Source organism: Chaetodon trifascialis, chromosome 21, assembly GCF_039877785.1.
Source record: "Chaetodon trifascialis isolate fChaTrf1 chromosome 21, fChaTrf1.hap1, whole genome shotgun sequence".
Lineage (NCBI taxonomy): Eukaryota > Metazoa > Chordata > Actinopteri > Chaetodontiformes > Chaetodontidae > Chaetodon > Chaetodon trifascialis.
The window spans coordinates 19375285-19394783 of NC_092076.1; the positions used below are offsets into that span (position 1 = coordinate 19375285).

At 41.6% G+C, this 19499-nt stretch overlaps 1 protein-coding gene across 1 annotated transcript; it reads left to right on the forward strand.

The window, feature by feature from the left end:
* Nucleotides 1–1006: 1006 nt before the first annotated feature.
* Nucleotides 1007–18024, forward strand: rfng (RFNG O-fucosylpeptide 3-beta-N-acetylglucosaminyltransferase). Its single transcript, XM_070991414.1, has 9 exons — nucleotides 1007–1394; nucleotides 4674–5246; nucleotides 10099–10147; nucleotides 12369–12471; nucleotides 12685–12838; nucleotides 12999–13084; nucleotides 13636–13801; nucleotides 14137–14222; nucleotides 14876–18024. Exons 2-9 carry the CDS (start codon nucleotides 4740–4742, stop codon nucleotides 14949–14951), a joined length of 1227 nt encoding a protein of 408 aa, XP_070847515.1. The 5' UTR covers nucleotides 1007–1394; nucleotides 4674–4739; the 3' UTR covers nucleotides 14952–18024.
* The last annotated feature ends 1475 nt before the right edge of the window (nucleotides 18025–19499 follow it).

Consider the following 19499-nt stretch of genomic DNA (forward strand, 5'->3'; position numbering starts at 1 on the left):
TTAGATTCACCAGAATCACGGAGCAGAGCAGTGACTGAAGTTATGTCAAGGTGAAGAGAGTTAGCCCGAACAATACCAGAAGTATCCTTTATTTCAGAATAAAAGCAATACTTTTAATAAAAGGTAATTTAAGTAAACGATTGAATAACGTTATCCGTTTTTCCACATGCATGAATGGTTGTAATTAACATAGAAAAGAGGGCAAACAACATGATGTTCAATAAATGGCCAATACAACTGATAAATCCCGCTGGTGGCGTGTCCTCCACCATGCCTTCAGTGCCTGCTGCTCGAGGAAAAGAGGGCCTTTCTTTGTGGAGTTTGCATGTTCTCCCCGTGTTCACCTGGGGTATCCTCCCTAAAAATACCCCTACTAAAAACATGCAAGAAGATCACCACCTGACCAATGGTGACAAAGAGGAACTGATCCACGGGCGCCGCCGTGGGCTGGTAGCCCACCGCTCCTGGTCTGCCGCGGAGAAAGACTTACCTGGGGTTGGGTTGGATGGGTTAAATGCGGAGAGTGTGTGCAGTATCTTCCCTGTAGCATGTGTGTGCAGTGATTAATTAAGTGAAATCTTAATCTTAATACGACATTTTTTTTGTTGGTACAATTTGTCAGAGCTGTAATGGAACATGTTTGTAACAGTGTAACTAAATGAGATAACAATCTGCCAGTAACTGAATCACTTAACCAGGCAGGGCACCAGGATTTCAATTTTGGGTGGGCCACAGTAACTTTGGGTGGGCCTCTTAATTACAATAGTTAACACTGTTTCCAACTGGTAGTCTCACTTAAACAAAAAGGAGTGGTATCATGCTGTGACTTAACCCATCATTACACACGGTGGTTGTTTGTTTGTTTGTTTAATTTCTTGGTCATTTTTAAAGTTACACCAATGTCCACTAATTTCATCTTGCTTTACCGACCCCAGCGACAAGAAATTGCTCCAATTAATGTTTTATTTTGAAAGACCTGACCGGAATAGCAATGTTGTTATCGTGCCTACTTTGGCATGGCTGTCCGATATTAGTTTGATGGTTTGTCGAATATTAGGTTAAGCAGAGAAAGTCTGGTAGTGAAAGAAAGCTTGTGCTTGTGTACGTCTCCTGAAAAGCTTTCTAAACGCCAAATAACCGATGATGTGAATCGAAAGGGTAGAAGAGGAACTCTGAAAACTGTCGTACATTCAAAGACGCGTCGGAACAAAAAGGACGACGAGTCAAGCAGTGGATCCGGTGGCATTCTTCATTCAACACCGTCGAAAGTGAGGATTGTTTTTCCTCGAAACCAGTCGTGTTTCAGTGAGAGCTGTTAGCTTCCTTGTGGGTTCCCGAGTTACCTAAGAGCCATAGTGAAAAAAGAAGACTAATGTGTCCTCTGATATTTCGTGGTAAGTACTGCTCCAGTGCTATTCTTTCCAAAGCTGCTTGAACTCGCCAAACTCCACTTGGAAATCTTTCCCTTGCAGTTCGCTCGTCTCAGACGGACTCTTGTGCCTCAGAGAACAAGAGGCTGGGGAATAAAATGGACTGTGCTCTTCAGTCTTCAAATCCATATGTTCCATATATTCTTCAACCAATCTTATAACTGATCACAATTCCACCTTTGTAACGTTCTCGCTCAGAATTACGCCTTTATTTCCACCAGACAATGTTGCACAACAATAAGCTGTAACCAAATGTAAACGTGTTAATGTAATGGAGATGAGCAGAGCTTGGTAAGTTATATTATGCCGAATTGAACAATGTGCCTGTTTGACTCCTAAAGCAACTTGTGTGATAGTTATACGAAATGTAACGTTGAGTATAAACAAGTGGTTCTTAAATAGAGGTGTTTTAAGCGGAAGTAGCGCAGTTGTTTGCTACCCAAATTATCAGAGCTAGCTGATGCATTGGCATTAAACCCTGCCAAGCGACGTGTGTTGGTACCAGGTACGGAGAGCGCTTTGCTTTCCAAACACATGGGCCAGCAGACCGCTGCAGGCCAGGCCAGGGACACGGCTCACATCGCTCTTTAAACAGGGCTGGAAGCCACACTTTTTTGCATCTGTAGCTTATGTAAAGGAGATCATTGTCCTCTCAACGGGAAACAATGGTTTGTGGGTTGTTTTGTTTTGTTTTTGCTCAATATAGAAACTCTTACAAACTTTAAATGTGGAGTGGTCAGATGTTGTAAACATACCTTACAGCTGTTTCCCGATTAGAAAAAAAGTCACATTTATTGTCTTTTTTCTTTTTTCTTTATCATTTTATCACAATAAGTCATTGCCCCTGCCTCACATCTCTCACCCCTCCATATCCACCCCTCCATATTAATGACCTCTAACCCCCCAAAACAATGATGTGGACATCATTGTTTTGGGGGGTTAGAGGTCATTAACCAAACAGCACCTTTGGAAACTTTAATGCTTTGCTCATGTTCACATTATGCTGGTTAACTTTGAAAATGCAGCTTTTTCTCTGTTTGAGCGTTGGATAACAATGACTCAAGCTGGTTGAGGGCTGTTTATTACAATAGAAAAGGCTGCTTCCATTGATGACCCATTTTAAATGTCAGTGCGCAGTTGTTGTCATTAATCTGTATTTATGATCATATGCACAGTTTTGTTGTTTGCAGAGCTGCGTTTGTTCTCAATATAGATTAATCTGTTATTTCACCATCAATCTGTCATTTGTTCATTGTATAAAATGGTGAAAAGGTGCATCAAAATATACGAGAGCCTAGGGTGACAAATATCTTGCTTTGTCTGACCACCAGCCCGAAACTTGAATGCTTCTGATTGTTTGGGCTTTTTAGTGTGGACAGAGAGCTTTACAAAAACCACCTGAAAACACTGGCCACATGTGGCTTTCAGATATTTTACTGTGATTTGGTCGATGAGCTGTATTCAAGATCTTGCGATCGACACCAATGAACACTGAAGGCGGATGTGTTTTCCCCACAGCAGAGGGACTTTGTGACACTAGTTGTCAGGTTTCAGGTAGGTGTTTTTGGTGCAGTGTGGACATGGTCTTCCACTGGGCTTCATCCCCTGACCTGAACTTTGAGGGACAGCCTCTCTCTGGTTGGGATGGCCTTGCTCTCCTGAAATAGAAACCAGTAAATCAGCTTGAAGCCTGGCTCTCAGATGTGACTCCTGTGAACTTGTTGGTAAACTGCTGGCTCTGACTGATGACTCACCAAAATCAGACCAGTATGAACACCCACCACATCAGTAAGAGTTCAGCCTGTCTGCTGCTGGTGGAGCTCAGTGGGCTGTTTGTGATGGACAGAAACCAGTATTGGAAACAGATGTCCAGAACATTTATTTTGGGGGCCACAAGCAAATGGGATCCAGCGAGCTGTAAAATGGGGTACTAGAAAGTTTCCTTACAAAAACAAAATGAGTTGGTGAGAGGTTGACAAAATGTGAGTGAGTGAGTGAGTGAGTGAGTGCTTTTGAATATATTTAAAGAGTAAACTATAACTAGAATTGCACAGTGGTCAGAGGGTTAAAGAGACATGAAGCAGTGTAAGACCTGAAGTGTGAAGCAAGTACAATTTGAGTTTCTACTTCCCTTGCATGGACATGTAACATACATCAGAAATGACGCTTCAGAAGTAATGGTAATGCTTTATATTGTGGTCTGTAATGTTCTAATAATGTCTTAGACCTCCTCCTCGCTCGTCATGCATGTGCTTTATGTTGCATGATGCCCTGGTTTCGCTCTCAGAGGTGCTTGGTTACGGGTGTCTACTGGCATTTTTCTGTGGGTGCCGTATTGCCCACTTCAGACATGCCATGCCAAACAGGGTCACTGCTACATGTGTTTTTCCACTGCTGACACACACAGCTGGAGATAACCACACCAACTAGCACTATGATCGTACTTGGTAGCAGGGTGGACCATGGCCAACCTGAGATGGTCTGCTTCCTCAAACCAAATCTGTGTCCTCACTTTAAACTGATGGTTCAACATGTGTTTGTGCTGCTGACCTGACACAAAGCACAAAGCTGGTTTTAATAGCCTGTCTACACCATGGTCAGTGTTGCGTGCCTTTACAGTCTGTAACTGAATCTCTGTGCAATAGAGTCCAGTTTTTCACCTATCAATCATATTTTTGGCTGTTCACTGAAGTTTTTTGCTTATGGACCAGCGGCAATTTACTGCTAAAAATACATTCACATTATGCTTCCATCCCACACTAATGCATATTTTCTCATACACTATAAATGAATCCTGCATGATAGAAGTGTTTCCTGTTTCAGTGACATGCAACTTTGTTCAGGTTTGACTGTGTGGATGTGCAGGATTGGCCACTTAAAACACTGATGCATTTGGAAATGTAGATTTTATTATTCTCGGGTTTCCCATCAACTTGTTTGTACAATATCGTACTGTCAGAGTAGAACTGCAGCAGTTTGTGATCCATATTAACGTTGAATTCTTGAAATCAAAATAATTTTGTGCAAGGCAGTTCCATTTGATGGAAGGCTAATGTGACCATACCTAAATGACCCTCAATAATGGAATTCATGCCATGTGGTCTTAAAATCAGAGCTTCTCTCACCCGTTCAGAGCACTCTCGTCCTCTTAGTAAGGCCTGCCATGTAACTGAAGTGTTCGAGGTGTGGAATTCATCTTCAGTGAACATGCCTCTAAATACACTGTTAAATCTCTCTCTGCAGGACTCCATGTGACGGTGTGAGGATGGGACAAGGTGGTGTTGGAAGTGACTGCAGCCCTGGAGGCTGATGAACCTGCTCCATTGGCCAGTCAGGATGCACATAGCTTCAGTGGGTGTCAGCAAGTTCTGCTTCCTGTTTTCTCTTGCATTCTGCAGCCTCCTGCTTCTGCTCATTCCTGCCCTCCAGCCCCCAGCACGCCAAGCGGACCTGCCTCAGCCCCGACCCCAAGTCAGAGCTGCACAGGCAGGCCCATCACACCATGCCGGGGTTCCGGCAGTCTCTGTCCACGCAGGAGAAATGGACTCCTCCACAGAGCTCAACAGGAGCTCAACAGGGCAGGGGGGATCCATCGAGACTGATGGTACCAGGAATGATAACCATAGTCCCAAGAGGGCCGCGGGCTCCAAAAGAGAGTTTCTTTCTGGAGGAAAGGGTGGTGGACTTTTAGGGTCTAGGTCGTGGGACCTGTTGGAGTTCAAGGACATTTTTATTGCAGTGAAGACCACCAGGAAGTACCACAAGTCCAGACTGGAGCTGCTGATTCAGACCTGGGTTTCCCAAGCTAAAGAACAGGTGAGGAGAGGTGGAGTTATTTAATGGTTTGAATTGAAGTTTGGACTGATCTGCGCTCACTCTCAGGCCGGACTGCTCTGAACGCCTGGTCATTGCTGTCAGTGACACTCAGTGAATCAGATACTGTGGTGCTGACAAGATTAGTTGAATGACAGAAATTGATAAACAGTTATGATAATTGATTAATAAGTCATTTATCCAGCCAAATCTGAAAATGAGCTGGTTGTACTTCTTATATTTGCTGCCTTTGAATATCTTTGAGAGCTGGACTGTTTGTCAGACCCAGCAAGACATCAGGTTGAGCTCAGACAAATAGTTTTATAGAAATTATGAAATGATCAATCTGAAAATAATCAGTCGATCGGTTGATAGAGGGGTGTAGCTCCCTCCTGATGCAGTCCAAATGGTCCATGTTGTTATCATGCAAATGAATTTGTAACAATTCTAATTGCAATTCAAAACCGATTTGAGTCTGTTCGACTGGGATTTCTATTATTTCAACTAATACTCAAGAGGGTTGAAGTTTATTCAGCTGAAGTAACTAAATTTTAATTCAAGGACTCTACCACAAATTCTGAACAACATTTTGTTTACTGCGTCACCAGTGACAGTAAACGTAGGGTGTGACACAGCTTTTTAGCCAGGAGAATACATTATCATTGAAATGCTGCTGGCTGAGTATTTCTAACCTCTGTTCCAGGGTCAGTGGCATCCATCTTAGTTTGGCCTTTGTGTCGAAGCTGTGTGGGCACATGTCCTTGTAAAATAAAACATCTCATGGCTTCAGTATTTGCATGACCTCACACAGAATCACACTGCATTGATTCAGCAGACACATTTATCCAAAGCGACTTGCTTGCAGGAGAAAAGCTGAAAGTGCAGCCTTACCAAATAACCAGCTGCTTTCAAGAAGGAGCAGTTCAGGGAGCTTGTGGGTTGGAGTTCCTCATCAGTTTGTGCTTCCCCTTACCTGAAGCCAACCAGCCCTAACCCCAGCCACTCATCTTCTACAATGAATAACCTAAACTCAGTCTGACAAAGACCACAGAATTAACCCCAACTAGTCATCCGTTCAGTGCCTAACCATAACAGACTTTGACAGAATTGTTTTCAATGAAGCAGGTGTGTGATTGGAGAATGTATTTAACTAGCAAACAAGGGGTTCACACTCACAGAAACACACTCAGGATTCATGTAATCATATCTCCGACTGTTGTATTTGTTTTTCTGCCATGTATAGATGAATGTTTCTACATCTGTTAATTGATAATGAAAATAACTTAGTTACAGCCCTAAAATACTGTGCTTGGCTAGTTTACAACTTAACATAACTTCAACACAAAATAAATCTTATTTATTTGCAGCTCCATGTTACATTACTACATAAACAATCTGTGTTTGCTCAATTCTGTGGGATTTTAGAAATATGGCCACTCTACATAATCCCTGTCACCCGAGTCCTGAACCATTCAATATGTCTGCCAAGGGTGTGGTGAAAGCCTGCCATAATAATTCATGATTGTGGTCATTCAGTCTTATCAGCTGCATAATGACAGCAGGTCATAACATACAGAGCACATCTTTATATAAATAAGCAGCTCTTGTATAAACACATTCCTGCAGCATGTACCAGGTCCTGTGGTGACAGAGTGAGGCGAGACACAGGACCCAGCAGGGCTCCCCCACCATGTGTCCACTAGTTTACATTTGGATTAAGGCTTGTACAATGTTAGCGTTAATGGATTTGGCTCTCGCTTGCATATCCTGTGTCTGTCGTTTGGGTGGTTTTTCGGGTGTTGCCCTACCACCACCAGAGATTCCTCGCCGATGCGGTGAGAATTTGTCCTCATAGATATTTAGTGGAGCCACAGGACATTTAGAAGAAAATAAATCTTGACTTCACTCCTCATCTACTCTCAGAATCCCCATGTCAGACCAAGATGTTTATCGAGGACATTGTGGAATCACTCACACACACCCATCACTCACCACCCCACAGCTCTGACTGTCTTCCAATATGACAGAACAGTTCTATACTTGAGCTTGATAGTCCATTGCCAACACTGGAAACTTTTGGGAAAGTAAACCTTTAATGTAATAAACACGGACAAGAACTGAACATCTTAAATATACTCAAACGCACAAAAGCTTTAACTTCTACTGTTCCAGGACAAGTGAACAAACTCCATATAGTGAATGTGATAAATGAAAACAAAATAGTGTTTTGCTGCAAAGATGTGGGTGATAAATGAAGTATATTTAGCGAGTGAACAACCTGGGATTTTGTTGCCTTGGTTTTAGTGGAATAATGCCTTCCAGTTTGTACATTCCATGATTGTAATGGCATTGTGTCAGGTGGTTCTTTGCCTTTGCATCATCCATCACATTCATGGAACATACTTTGCAACTTGTCAGGTAATATCCTTGTTCAACCCTCCACAACAGAGATGTGGCATGGTTTACAGCCAGTGGTAACACAGGAGTCACTGTGTCGGCTGCAAAGACAGCACATACCTGACTTAACTTGCTGTCGGGAGAGTGACCGAGAGAGCAAGCAGTCACTCCATCCCCAAACCACACCACAACTTATTTCGCAAGGGTGTGCGAAATGGACTAACATCCTGGGAGCCAGGGACACCCTCACAGTTCTGAGAAGAGGTCTCATCTCTTAGACTAAATGATAATACCTGTGGGAATGGTGCAAGAGTGTGTACAGCCTTTAATGTTCTATGGCGTCAGATATACTGAATCTCTCTGCTTGTTCTAATATGGTGCAGCTTTGAAGCAACCTTTGCACATGTCATATGCTGACATTTTGGTTCTGACTTGTAGGAAAAATAATTGTGTTCAACACTCAAACTTTTGAATTAGAGCTGCAATTAACATTTATTTTCATTACTGATTGACCTTCCAATTGTTTTGTCCAAATATTCCAAAAACAGGCATCCCTCACACTTTAAGATTAAGATTCACTTTATTAATCACACAACATGCACACGCCATGCTTTGGTGAAATTATTTCTTCCACATTTAACCCATCCTGGAAGTCCTACCTCCGCGGCAGACCAGGAGCGGTGGGCTGCCAGCCGACAGCGGCGCCCGGGGACCCAGTTCCTTCTTGTCACCATTGGTCAGGTGGTGATCTTCTTGCATGTTTTTAGTGGGGGGGGGGTTTATGGAGGATACCCCAGGTGAGCACGGGGAGAACATGCAAACTCCACACAGAAAGGCCCTTTTCCTCGAGATAAAGGGCAGCAGGCACTGAAGATATGGTGGAAGAGATGCCCACAGCACCCCAGGCGGGAATCGAACCCGGGACCTTCTAGCTGTGAGGCGACAGTGTTACAGCTGTATTTATAGAATGTGTGGTGTTTTTGCCTGAAGAATTTTTCCAACAATCGTTTGATGATTGAAATGATGACCAGTTGATTTTCTGTCGATGGACTGATCAACTAATCGATTAAGCAATGAATTGTTTCAGCTCTGTTTTGAGCAGCTGAGAGTTGCAGGTCCAGCTTTAGTCTACATGCTGGTCCAATGGAGCATCCATTACAACTTTTAAAAAGTCATTAATAGTCAGCCAATGTGACATGGCCAGTTTTCACCCTGAAATGTTTTTTACACACAAACTAAAATATGAATGAAAAGAGGCTTTAGTTTAAAGTAGCCCCGTGTACCTCATATAACGTTTCAAGTATCCAACACAGAAAACACTGTGAGTAGCTCAGTATTGAGCACTATTCAAAGCAATTAGTAAGTTCCACTGCCAGACAAAGAGTCTCAGTGTGGAGAGAAGGAGGTTTGACTGCAGAAACACTCTGTCCCACTTCACCCAGAAATGTCAGAGAGGGTGGAGGAGTTCCAGTTCAGTTTGTGCTCCCAGTATCAACAGCTTGGCTCATACTGGCTCTGAGTGCAGCTCTGCTGTGAAGGGGCTCCACTGTGAGTCTGTTCTGTATTAGCTGTCAGCTTTAACTAACCATTTACTATCACATACAGGTCTGTTGCCATTTTATTTTACTGCTCATAGGTCAGTAAAACCTGACCCTCGTGTTTACTACTGCCTGTAAAATTAAAAGCTTGTCATACCACTTTGTATTTAATGTGAATGTGTCGATGTAGCTCTTCCACTGCAGTAGTCTGTGTGGTGTGTAGAGAAGGTGTCTTCACATTGAGGTTATTTAATAGAAGCTCACAGTCAAGTTTAACGCCCTTTGACCTTGCGGTTTGATGGTGTGTGATGGTTAAGCCTACCTGCAGGGCTCTGAAGAGACTCCCTCTGCATGCCTGTCTGCCTGCTCTACATGTCCATTAAGAGGCTTGTGGAAAAGGCTCTAAGAAAACTTAATGTCAGTGTAGCAGGTGAACTTTGTGTCTTTTGTCTGTAAAACTCCGGCAGTTTGATTAGTTTAACTTGGATCTTATTTGCACAGCAGAACCTAATATTGAGATGAAAAGAAGTTCATGTCTTTATGTTATTTCTGGAAAATACGCAACTCATTTGGTGCTTGTACTTGAAGGGGTGGTGTGAAATGTGCTCTTCCTCTACTTCTATTATGTCAGCTGTTTCTGGCACAGTTGTGTGTGTGTGTGTGTGTGTGTGTGTGTGTGTGTGTGTGTGTGTGTGTGTGTGTGTGTGTGTGTGTGTGTGTGTGTGTGTGTGTGTGTGTGTGTGTGTGTGTGTGTGTGTGTGTGTGTGTGTGTGTGTGTGTGTGTGATGTTTGTCTTTTGCTCTTGCCCTCATCAACAAGAGGAAACAATAGAGCACTTCATTGTGTCCAAGTAGGGGAGCATGAATATGCGTGTGTGCTTGCAGCAACATTTTTCAACAGTGCGCCTTTGTCTGTTTCAGACCTACATATTCACTGACGGTGAGGACAAGGAGCTGCAGATGAGAACAGGTAAGAAGCTGGACCATTCTCACAGGAAAAAAGACTGACATTCAAAAGGGTTCCTCATTGGTTTTGTGTGGCCATAGTATGTGGTGACTGAGCAAATCAGAATTAACTTTAATAACCCTTTGGGTCAGGATGAAGAATAGAATGCAGAGAAGACATATCCTCCTGAGAACCGAGGGAAATTTCAATTAAATTTTTTTTGTGTGTGTGTGATTTCCTCTTTGGAGCTAAAACAACCACTAACAATTTAGAATTTTGTAAAAATATTTTTACAGCATGTCCACTGTACTGGACTAACAGAATGATTTTACCATAACACAACAAAATCATAATAAGCTGAGAAGAAAACAAGAATGTCAATCCATTTTTTAAATGAACCTGAACATTTGGCGTGTATCTTTTATTGAACTACTGAACTAAATTGACATTATTAAACATACATAACATTGCTATTATTTTTCCAAACAAAAACTTTAACTGAACTCTGACTCCAATTTTATGATTCCTGACATGTTCATAAACAAGAAAATATATGATTACCATAGTTAAAAACAAAACAAAAAAACAAAAACAAAACAATATCTTAACAATATTTGACTTATCTTTTCTCCTTTCCTGGCATTTGCATTTTGCTGCAGTCTCCACTTTGTCTGGGCATGAAAACAAAGTTCCCCTCATCCCACCCAAACATATGAGATATCATTGGAAAGGACAGATGTCCTCTACTGAGCACACTGGGACTTAGTTGGGTAGCTCAAATGAGTCAAAAGAAATAGACCAAAACCAAATGTCCACTACAGAGGACACTCATGAATAGGCTGGGTCTCAGGAGGATATAGTGTGAAGGCAGATAGAAGAAGAATGGTAACTAGGGTTGGGTGGTAATCCGGTAATAAGGTATCCCGCGGTATCTAAAAATAGCAACGATATCAGTTTCATTACCGTCATTAAAAAAATGCTGCACATATAGGTCTATAGGGGTCTAACATAATTGTAGCATCGTCATAACAAAAATGAAGACCACTCCATTCAATGTATCTGGTTGAGTTTTTACTCGAGAAAAAGTTGACTGTGCAAAGTTACATGCTAAAAAAAATGAACCTGAGCAGTTTTACAGATGTTTTAACACAGGTATGTCCAGGCCCAGCACATCTGAGCAGAGTACCATTATCTCGTCCAAGCATATGGAGAAACTCCTCTGTTGAAAACACTTTTCCAGCCTTTTTCTGCTTGCTATTGTTCTTAGCTCTCATAAAACGAAATGCAAAAAAGACAGTAAAATAACACCTCTGGCTGCTCAGCAGACTCCTCTGCTCATTCATGAGATGGAGCAGTGAAACTAACTGCGTGGTTACGCCGGTCAATAGCTCAGCAACCCGCCCAAATTCACCATAGAAACACCAATGACGGTCCAGAAGGAAGTAACCCCAGAGATAGGTTATTGTGTGAAGAGCACTCCCTCCATTCTAGAAACCCCCTCCTCTTTATGTAAACAACCAGGACCTTCATGATTGATCTCAAACTAACGCAGAGTCATAGGAGGAGACATTAGCAGTGTTTTTTCAGGCTGGAATATAACTTTTGACCACTAAACAGCAAAGGTAAAACATACTTTATGATTTAGCAAAGTTTTTTCTGCTACTCTGGCTGCTATCTTGCCAAGTTTTCATCACACAGTGAGGAGGCAGACATCTTCGTGATCATCAGACTCTCTGCTTTCTTATGATATCGGGCTTTTGTGGTTTGTGTGAAGTGGTGAAATCAGCAGATAGTGCCATTGACGTGCGCTGTTTTCGTGTTTGTCGTTAAATGCGCATATAATATCGTGGGGTATGAATTATGTCTCGTTTGGGTGACAATGCTTGGTAGAGGCTTTCAGCTGAGTTTCTCCCGTCATTCTCGTATGCTGCAAGTTAGGATCGTTCTCATCATGAGCACTGACCGTCTGAACTGCGCGCATGTCACGCTGCCCTGCAAAGTGATTTTTAATTAGTCACGGTAATACCGTATACCCCGGGAAAATGTGGGGAAAGTTTGACGGTATCAAAATTTGGATACCGCCCAACTCTACTGGTAACATTTATGATGTACATTATCTCCAGTGCTTATGTGCTGTATGTGAATCATCTGCTACCAACATATAGAATGTACAGATGTAGGAACAGTATAGTGCTGTGACCGTTCAGCAATATGGATTTGAACTGTGCTGCTATCTCTTCCCCAGGAGCTAACATCATCAACACTAACTGCTCAGCAGCTCACACTCGACAGGCTCTGTGCTGCAAGATGTCTGTGGAGTACGACAAATTCATTGAGTCTCAGAAAAAGTGAGTGAGACGTGATCTGTACCTGATCTTAGCAGATTAAACAGCAGAGATGCAATAAAAACAGTTAATTAACCAACAGTGCTTATGTTTCCAGCAGTCGATCGCAAGGCCACCAACACAATCAACACATTTACACTTATAAGTTATTCACTTACTGTCTGACTCTGTGTGTGTGTGTGTGTGTGTGTGTGTGTGTGTGTGTGTGTTTATCAGGTGGTTCTGCCACGTGGATGATGATAACTATGTGATCCTGCCCAGCCTGCTGCGGCTGCTCTCCTCCTACCACCATAGCCAGGATGTCTACCTGGGACGGCCCAGTCTCGATCATCCTATAGAGGCTGCAGAGAGGGTCAAGAGTGACGGATCGGTCAGTCAGCTTACACTTTATTAGGAGTTTCTAGCTCCGCTATCTGACAAATAAAGCAGTGAGCAGTGAAATCAGGCTTCAGGGTGTTCCTTGAAATCTCGGTAATGTGACAAAAGAAAGTTCTATAACGACTGATCTGGATGTTTTTGTCTTGTTTCAGGTGTCTGTCAAGTTCTGGTTTGCCACAGGTGGAGCAGGTTTCTGTATCAGCAGAGGTCTTGCATTGAAAATGAGCCCATGGGCCAGGTTGGTCGTGGACTCCTCTGATATTTGAACTGTTTTACCTTCTGAAATCAGGTTACCCGTGTTGCTGCATTTTGTGCTCGATACCCAGGATTTCTGTGCACAGTAACAGCAAGCCTGTCTGTCAGCTCTGAAGTGGCTGAAGAATGATTGTAAAATAAATGTTTGTAAGAATGTCTTAGATAGCCCTCAAAGAATGTACCTGGACTGACTCCAGTCTGTTTTAAGTTTTACATGGAGACAATGACTCATATAATCACAATGGCAGTAATGTCCTAACATCGGTTCCTAACCTCATGTGGCTCCATAGTGAATACAGAAAAACATTGTACCTTTTAGTCTTATTCCCAAGTTAAATCACTTCCTAAAACAATGGAAAATATTTAGAAAGCAGAAAAATAAATTTGTACAGACAAATAATGTTTGCAATTGTGTTAAGTCATTATTTTCCACTTGCCTAGGAGGAGAGTGAGTTTAGAAATGGCTAAAGTAAACAGCTGCTGTTGGTGTGAAAACACTCTTGGACAGGCTGAAATTCTGACCTCTGCTTACAGCTTGGGGAATTTCATCAGCACGGCAGAGAAGATCAGACTACCGGACGACTGCACCATCGGCTACATCATTGAAGCGCTGCTGGAAGTGACCCTAACACACACACACCTCTTCCACTCTCACCTGGAAAACCTGCAGAAGCTGCCCACTGACACTGTGCTGGAGCAGGTGAGTGTGTTAAACTGCATGGATGCAGTAAACAGTTCATTAACCAATTCAGCAGATATTTCTTTCATTGACTTGAAGAGCAGCAACACAATTAACACCTTCCCTGAGGTAGCTCAGAGTTACAGTGCTGTGTGCATGAATCTACATGTGGCATTTTCAGATGTGACATGATATTTTTGGCAGTGACTCAATACTTGCTCCTGCAACTTTTATATAGAAATGTCAGTATTATATTAGCATCCAAAAAACTTGTTGTTTGGGTTTTCCCTGAGTCCCTTCGATCACTTGCTTTCGGTCCTGAAGTTGAACTGTGTATATTTTATGTTTTGCAACAGGTGACTCTCAGCTACGGAGGCTTTGAGAACAGAAGAAATGTGGTCAGTATTGTTGGAGGCTTTTCACTTGCTGAGGACCCTACAAGGTAAGTGTATTAGCCATGAAACACTATAATATGGCCCCTCTGCTCCTCCAGTTACAGTTATTATACTGTATATGAGAGACAAACTTGGGTTAAACTACAATACTGAGCCAAATATGACATTTTATTAAAAATGACATCTGATTCATTGAGGAGGTCATGCATATAAGCTGTGTTCTGTGGCAGTCTTAACAATCAGTATGAAATTAGCATTTTTCAGCAGTTTTTCTTTAATGGTAATGTGGCACTAAGTTGGTACTGGCGCTTGTAACATTTGGTTCTGGGCTTTTATATTTGTAAGAGCTATTTATGACACTTACGTCTGTTTTAGTTATGTTGGAAAACATCTAACATTTTGGAGATTTAGTATTCTGGATCCACAGGACCTAGATCAAACCAAAAAAAACAGACCCAAACAAAATTACTCAAAGGGATGTGTCCACATTTTTTTGGCCATATACTATGCTTGAAGTGTGGACAGAGAACAGAATTAGTGTCAAAAACTTTGGGACATCTTTAAAACATACCTTGCTGGTTGGTCACTGCTGTGCATCTTTTCACCCCTTTATCAACACAGATTTTCCCAAGGTTTGCACACGTGAACTTTGTAAGAGATGTTCATAGGTCACTGACTCTCTTCTCTTCCCACCCTGCAGGTTTAAGACCGTCCACTGCCTTCTGTATGCAGATACTGACTGGTGTCCAAAGCTCAAAGCTCACCACAAAAACTAAGTTTTTATCCTGCAGCACTACCCTTTGCTGAACCTTCACCCCACTGCCTCACCCTGCCATGTCTGGGTAAAGCTACGTTTAGCTGGAAATACTTTACACAGGTCATTTGGTGGATGCCTTTATCCAAGCAGCCTCACCATGAATGCATTGAACAAGCTATTGATAGAGATATTCACCAGGCCAAACTCTTCAAGTCAGTAATGGGTGGAGCCAAAGAATCTATTAACACTAGCCTTTATGTTCCTGAACAGAGAAACAGCCTCTTTTGATCATTTAAACAAATGATATGTTCATGTTATGGCCGCCAGGTAGAAATGTTTCAACTTAATTCCTGAAAAATTGATCCAATATCTAAAAGCTAATTGATTGAAGCTGCTGAATATAATCCACAGATTCCACAAAGCTCAGCCTCCAAGTTCACTCAACTGAAGATGTATTCACATTGTTGCGTTACATCAGTTTTTGCGCTGACTCCATTATTGTGTATGTGGCGTGTTGGGAGACTGCACGAAAGTCTGCAGCACACCGAAAGGTCAAACTTGTTGGATTTTGACCCGAGCAGCCAATTGCAGTTAACCACAACTTGAAATAATAACAAAAAAGAATTGTTTGTGTTTCTACATTTTCAAAACTGTACAATAACACACTGACCTCATCTTGAGATCACCAGACAAAAAAATAAACTGCTTGTGAAAATATCAGCATGCAGATGCAGCTGCCAGGTTTGTTACAAGGACTGTTTGAACCTCTGAAACATGGTGACCTACTACTAGCAATGTCAGCATTGTAGCTAAGGTGATACCATTTAGTACAGCAGTGTTTCCATAGACAAAGACTTGACTAGAATCCAGTTTTAAACCAAACAAGGACTGTGGATGTTGTCTGCTATGTGCACACTTTGACAGTAGAAGACTTCCTACTTTCTGTCTTTATTGTTAATTCAGTGAAGGAACAATTAGCATGATTCTTTTGCTTCATCCACTGTGGTTTCATTTTACCAGTAGCTGCTGGTCTAGCTCACTGGCCAAGGATACATAAGTAATAATCCTAAAATAACTAGAAAAAGTTGCTGTATTTCTTGCTGATTTCCAGCTTTGACAGTCATGTTTTACAGACAGCTAACTTCTACTTTGAAGCTTTTCGCTAAATCTTGTGGCTCTGTGGCTCAACCAATGACTGTGCATGTCAGTGCCACGCTCCTTTCACTGAGTGGATAACTCTTCATCAAATGACACAGTATTGAAGGACAGCACAGTATTATCATTGCTTTGAGTTCTCTGAGGGAGTGTTTAATCAAAGACCTGACTTTCCACTGACTTCGATTGTTTTAAATTTCATTTCTCTACTTCATACTTTCACATCTCTGCTGACTCGTTAGCCCAGAGTTCACAGAAAAGCCAGATCGTTTCCTGAGAATTAAAGATTGTTTGAGGTACTTTTAAAGAGTCTGAGTAAGATGTATCAGTGTTATTGTATTGTGTAATTTTTGGTGTCAAACATGAACTGAACTGATGTTTTATATGAGATGAAAGGTATGAAATTATGTTCTGTTCACGCGACTGACAGAAAATCTCTATGGAAGGTGTGTGTGTGTGTGTGTGTGTGTGTGTGTGTGTGTGTGTGTGTGTGTGTGTGTGTGTGTGTGTGTGTGTGTGTGTGTGTGTGTGTGTGTGTGTCTCTGTTGTAATTGTTTTACTATCTTCATATTCTCCGCTGAATGCCATCTCCTTGTATCAGCCTCTTTCTTATAGGCCCATCTTTATAGTTTTGCACTACAATGATCTTGTCACTTCCTGTTTGTAACTAACTAGTGTTCTGTTTTACAGTGCTGATGTAAATATGACTGAACATTGTTATGTACTGTTACTTTGCATAGGGTATAGTTTGAGCTCTGCATACCCTTTTTTGAGGCAGTGCTACTCAGGAGGCAAAGATAATTAGTTTGTTGGAGTCAGATTTCAATAGAGCCAAAGATATCTCAACACATTGCCTTGGAATTTGATATTGATATTCATGGTCCCCAGAAGATGGGTGCTATCTTTGCTAATAGGTTGCTAATAGGCCCAATTTAAATGACTCCTGACCTTTTCTTGGGCACTGCCATTAGTTCAAAATTTCCTTTTGACCAACAATGTGTAAGTTATTTTCACTTGATAAGATGTCTTGAAATCAGTCAGGATGCCAAGCAGCAAGAAGCTATAAAATACAATCAGAAAGACTAACTTAAAAATTACTGTTGAGTGTAAGCCAATTAGTACTAAATACCAGGAGATTAAATAGGAGTTGTGTTATTTTTTGCTTCTAGATGGCAAAAAACTGAGGCAAGGCCTGAACACTGACAACTCATGACCTTCAGGTTAGGAAGCCTGTGTGTTAACCACTTAACCACTATGGCAGCTGACATCTAGTGTGGTGTACCAGCCATAGCAGTAGGTCCACCACTTTGGTTCAGACATGTTCCCCTCAGGATGAATTGTAATAAATTTAGGGATCCTCTGAAGTTTTAGCTAGCTTCATAATTCTAAAATGTTTGCATGCTAACAAGCTAAACTAATGACCTGAACACAGTGAACATACCTGCAAAACATCAGTTTGTATATTGGCATTGAAGTACAGCCTCAGTGTAGCTGCTTAGTCATATTTCTAGCTAAGTAACATTACGCTGAAGTTAAGTGAGGATACTTTGCTAGCTACAGCTGTACTGTCATGTCTTAAGTATGCCAGTTGGTCTGCTGACTCTCATTTATAAATGTTCATGATAAAATAGAAAAGGAAGTTCTTGGAGACATTTTCTTAAGACATTCTTCAGACTTCATATTTGACTCCAATAAACTGTTTCATTGGCTCCACCCACTCCAGTTCCACCAACCAGTGTCAGTGTTTCTGACTGTATATAGTATTTGTGTAAAACACTTGTCTGTATTTTTGCACACAAGACTAGAATCCAAAATCCAGAGCATGTGTCCCACTGCAGGTCAGTGGGTGAGACTGAGTGAGAGATGTGTTTTTGTAAACCCTTTGCCACTGATGTATTATTGTGTTGATTCAATGAGAATAAAACCTTTCTGCATTATCAAGTGTTTGACTGTTTTATTGCCAACCAGTGCTTTTGAAGTACTGTATTTACTGCAGAGTTAATGATATCCTGTATAAGTCAAATGAAATTGTTGTCAGACTTCTAGGAGCTTGTTTCTCACACCCCTTTGGACTTTTCCACATTTTACAGTGTTACGGCTTGGAATAGTTTGATTAGCACAACATGCAGAGTGCTTTGAAGGTGCAAAATACTTGATTGTGACACAATAAGAGACAAAAGCAACATCTGTTGTTACACAAGTATTCACCCCCTTCAGTCAATACTTGATAGAACCACCAGTCTGTTGGGGCATGTCTACCAGCTCTGAACATTTAGAGATCTACAATTTTTACCCGTTCTTGACAAAATTGCTTAAACTCAGTCAGATTGGATGGAAATAGGACATGAGCAGCAATTTTAAAGTCTTCTCAATCAGACTGAAGTATGGTCTTTACCAGGCTAGTTAAGATGTTTACATTTTTTACCTTCTCTGATTGCTGCTCTCCTTGCCTGGCCCATCAGTTTCAGTCAACTGCTGTCTCTTGGTAGATTTGCTGTTGTTTCCTTAATGTTTCCTTAATGGTGTAACATGAGGCATGGAATATTTTTTTTTATAGCCTCACCCTGCTTTGTACTTCCCCACAATTTCCCTGTCAATGAGCTTCTCGGTCTTCATGATGAGCTTCACGGTCTTCATGATGCTGTTTTTTTGGTATTTATATTGACATTAATGCCCGGGGACCAGTACTCCGTCATCACCATTGGTCAGGTGGTCTTCTTGCATGTTTTTAGTAGGGGTTATCAAGGAGGACACCTGCAAACTCTACACCAAAAGGCCTTTTTCCTCGAGCAGCAGGCACCGAAGGCACGGTGGAGGACACGCCACCCACAGCAGGATTCGAACTGGAGACCTTCTAGCTGTGAGGCGACAGTGTTACCATTTGTGTCACCGTGCCACCCATTAGGTATACTTAATGTGTAATGACTCATAATAGAAACCAGTATCAAGTCTGTCACAATACTGAGACCTTGGAAGAAATGTCAATGTTTTTCTCAAATAAAATCAGACAAACATTTATCTGTTTCTGTGTGGTTAATAACACTAGATAAAAGATGAAGTTCAGTTCCACCCATGTACCATCTACTCTAAGCTATTCCACCCCAAAGCTGACTGACTGCAAATTCACTTGTGGAATATGTAAGTTCATGAGATAGTATGTGAAACATACTGCAGTGCACTTCAAAGAAGCTAATATGTATGGGAAAAATCTTTTAATAGGCTACTATCAAAAGAATGAGCATGACTGCAATCCAAATATACTTGAACATTATACTTTTGCTGCTTTTTTGGAAGGGAAAGGTTCATTCAGTGTACCTGAGCATAAATGTACTTACGTGAAGTTTTTCGATACCAGTGTTGATTAAATACCTGCAGTGTTTACACGATAGCTGCTCAGTCGTAACACAGAAAA

What these genes read in the sequence shown, in the direction of transcription:
- rfng (XM_070991414.1), top strand. Translation starts at nt 4,740, where the DNA reads ATGAACCTGCTCCATTGGCCAGTCAGGATGCACATAGCTTCAGTGGGT. An exon ending in GGAGCTGCAGATGAGAACAG is followed by an intron (nt 10,148 to 12,368) that starts GTAAGAAGCTGG and finishes TCTCTTCCCCAG; the next exon opens with GAGCTAACATCATCAACACT. An exon ending in AAAATGAGCCCATGGGCCAG is followed by an intron (nt 13,085 to 13,635) that starts GTTGGTCGTGGA and finishes CTCTGCTTACAG; the next exon opens with CTTGGGGAATTTCATCAGCA.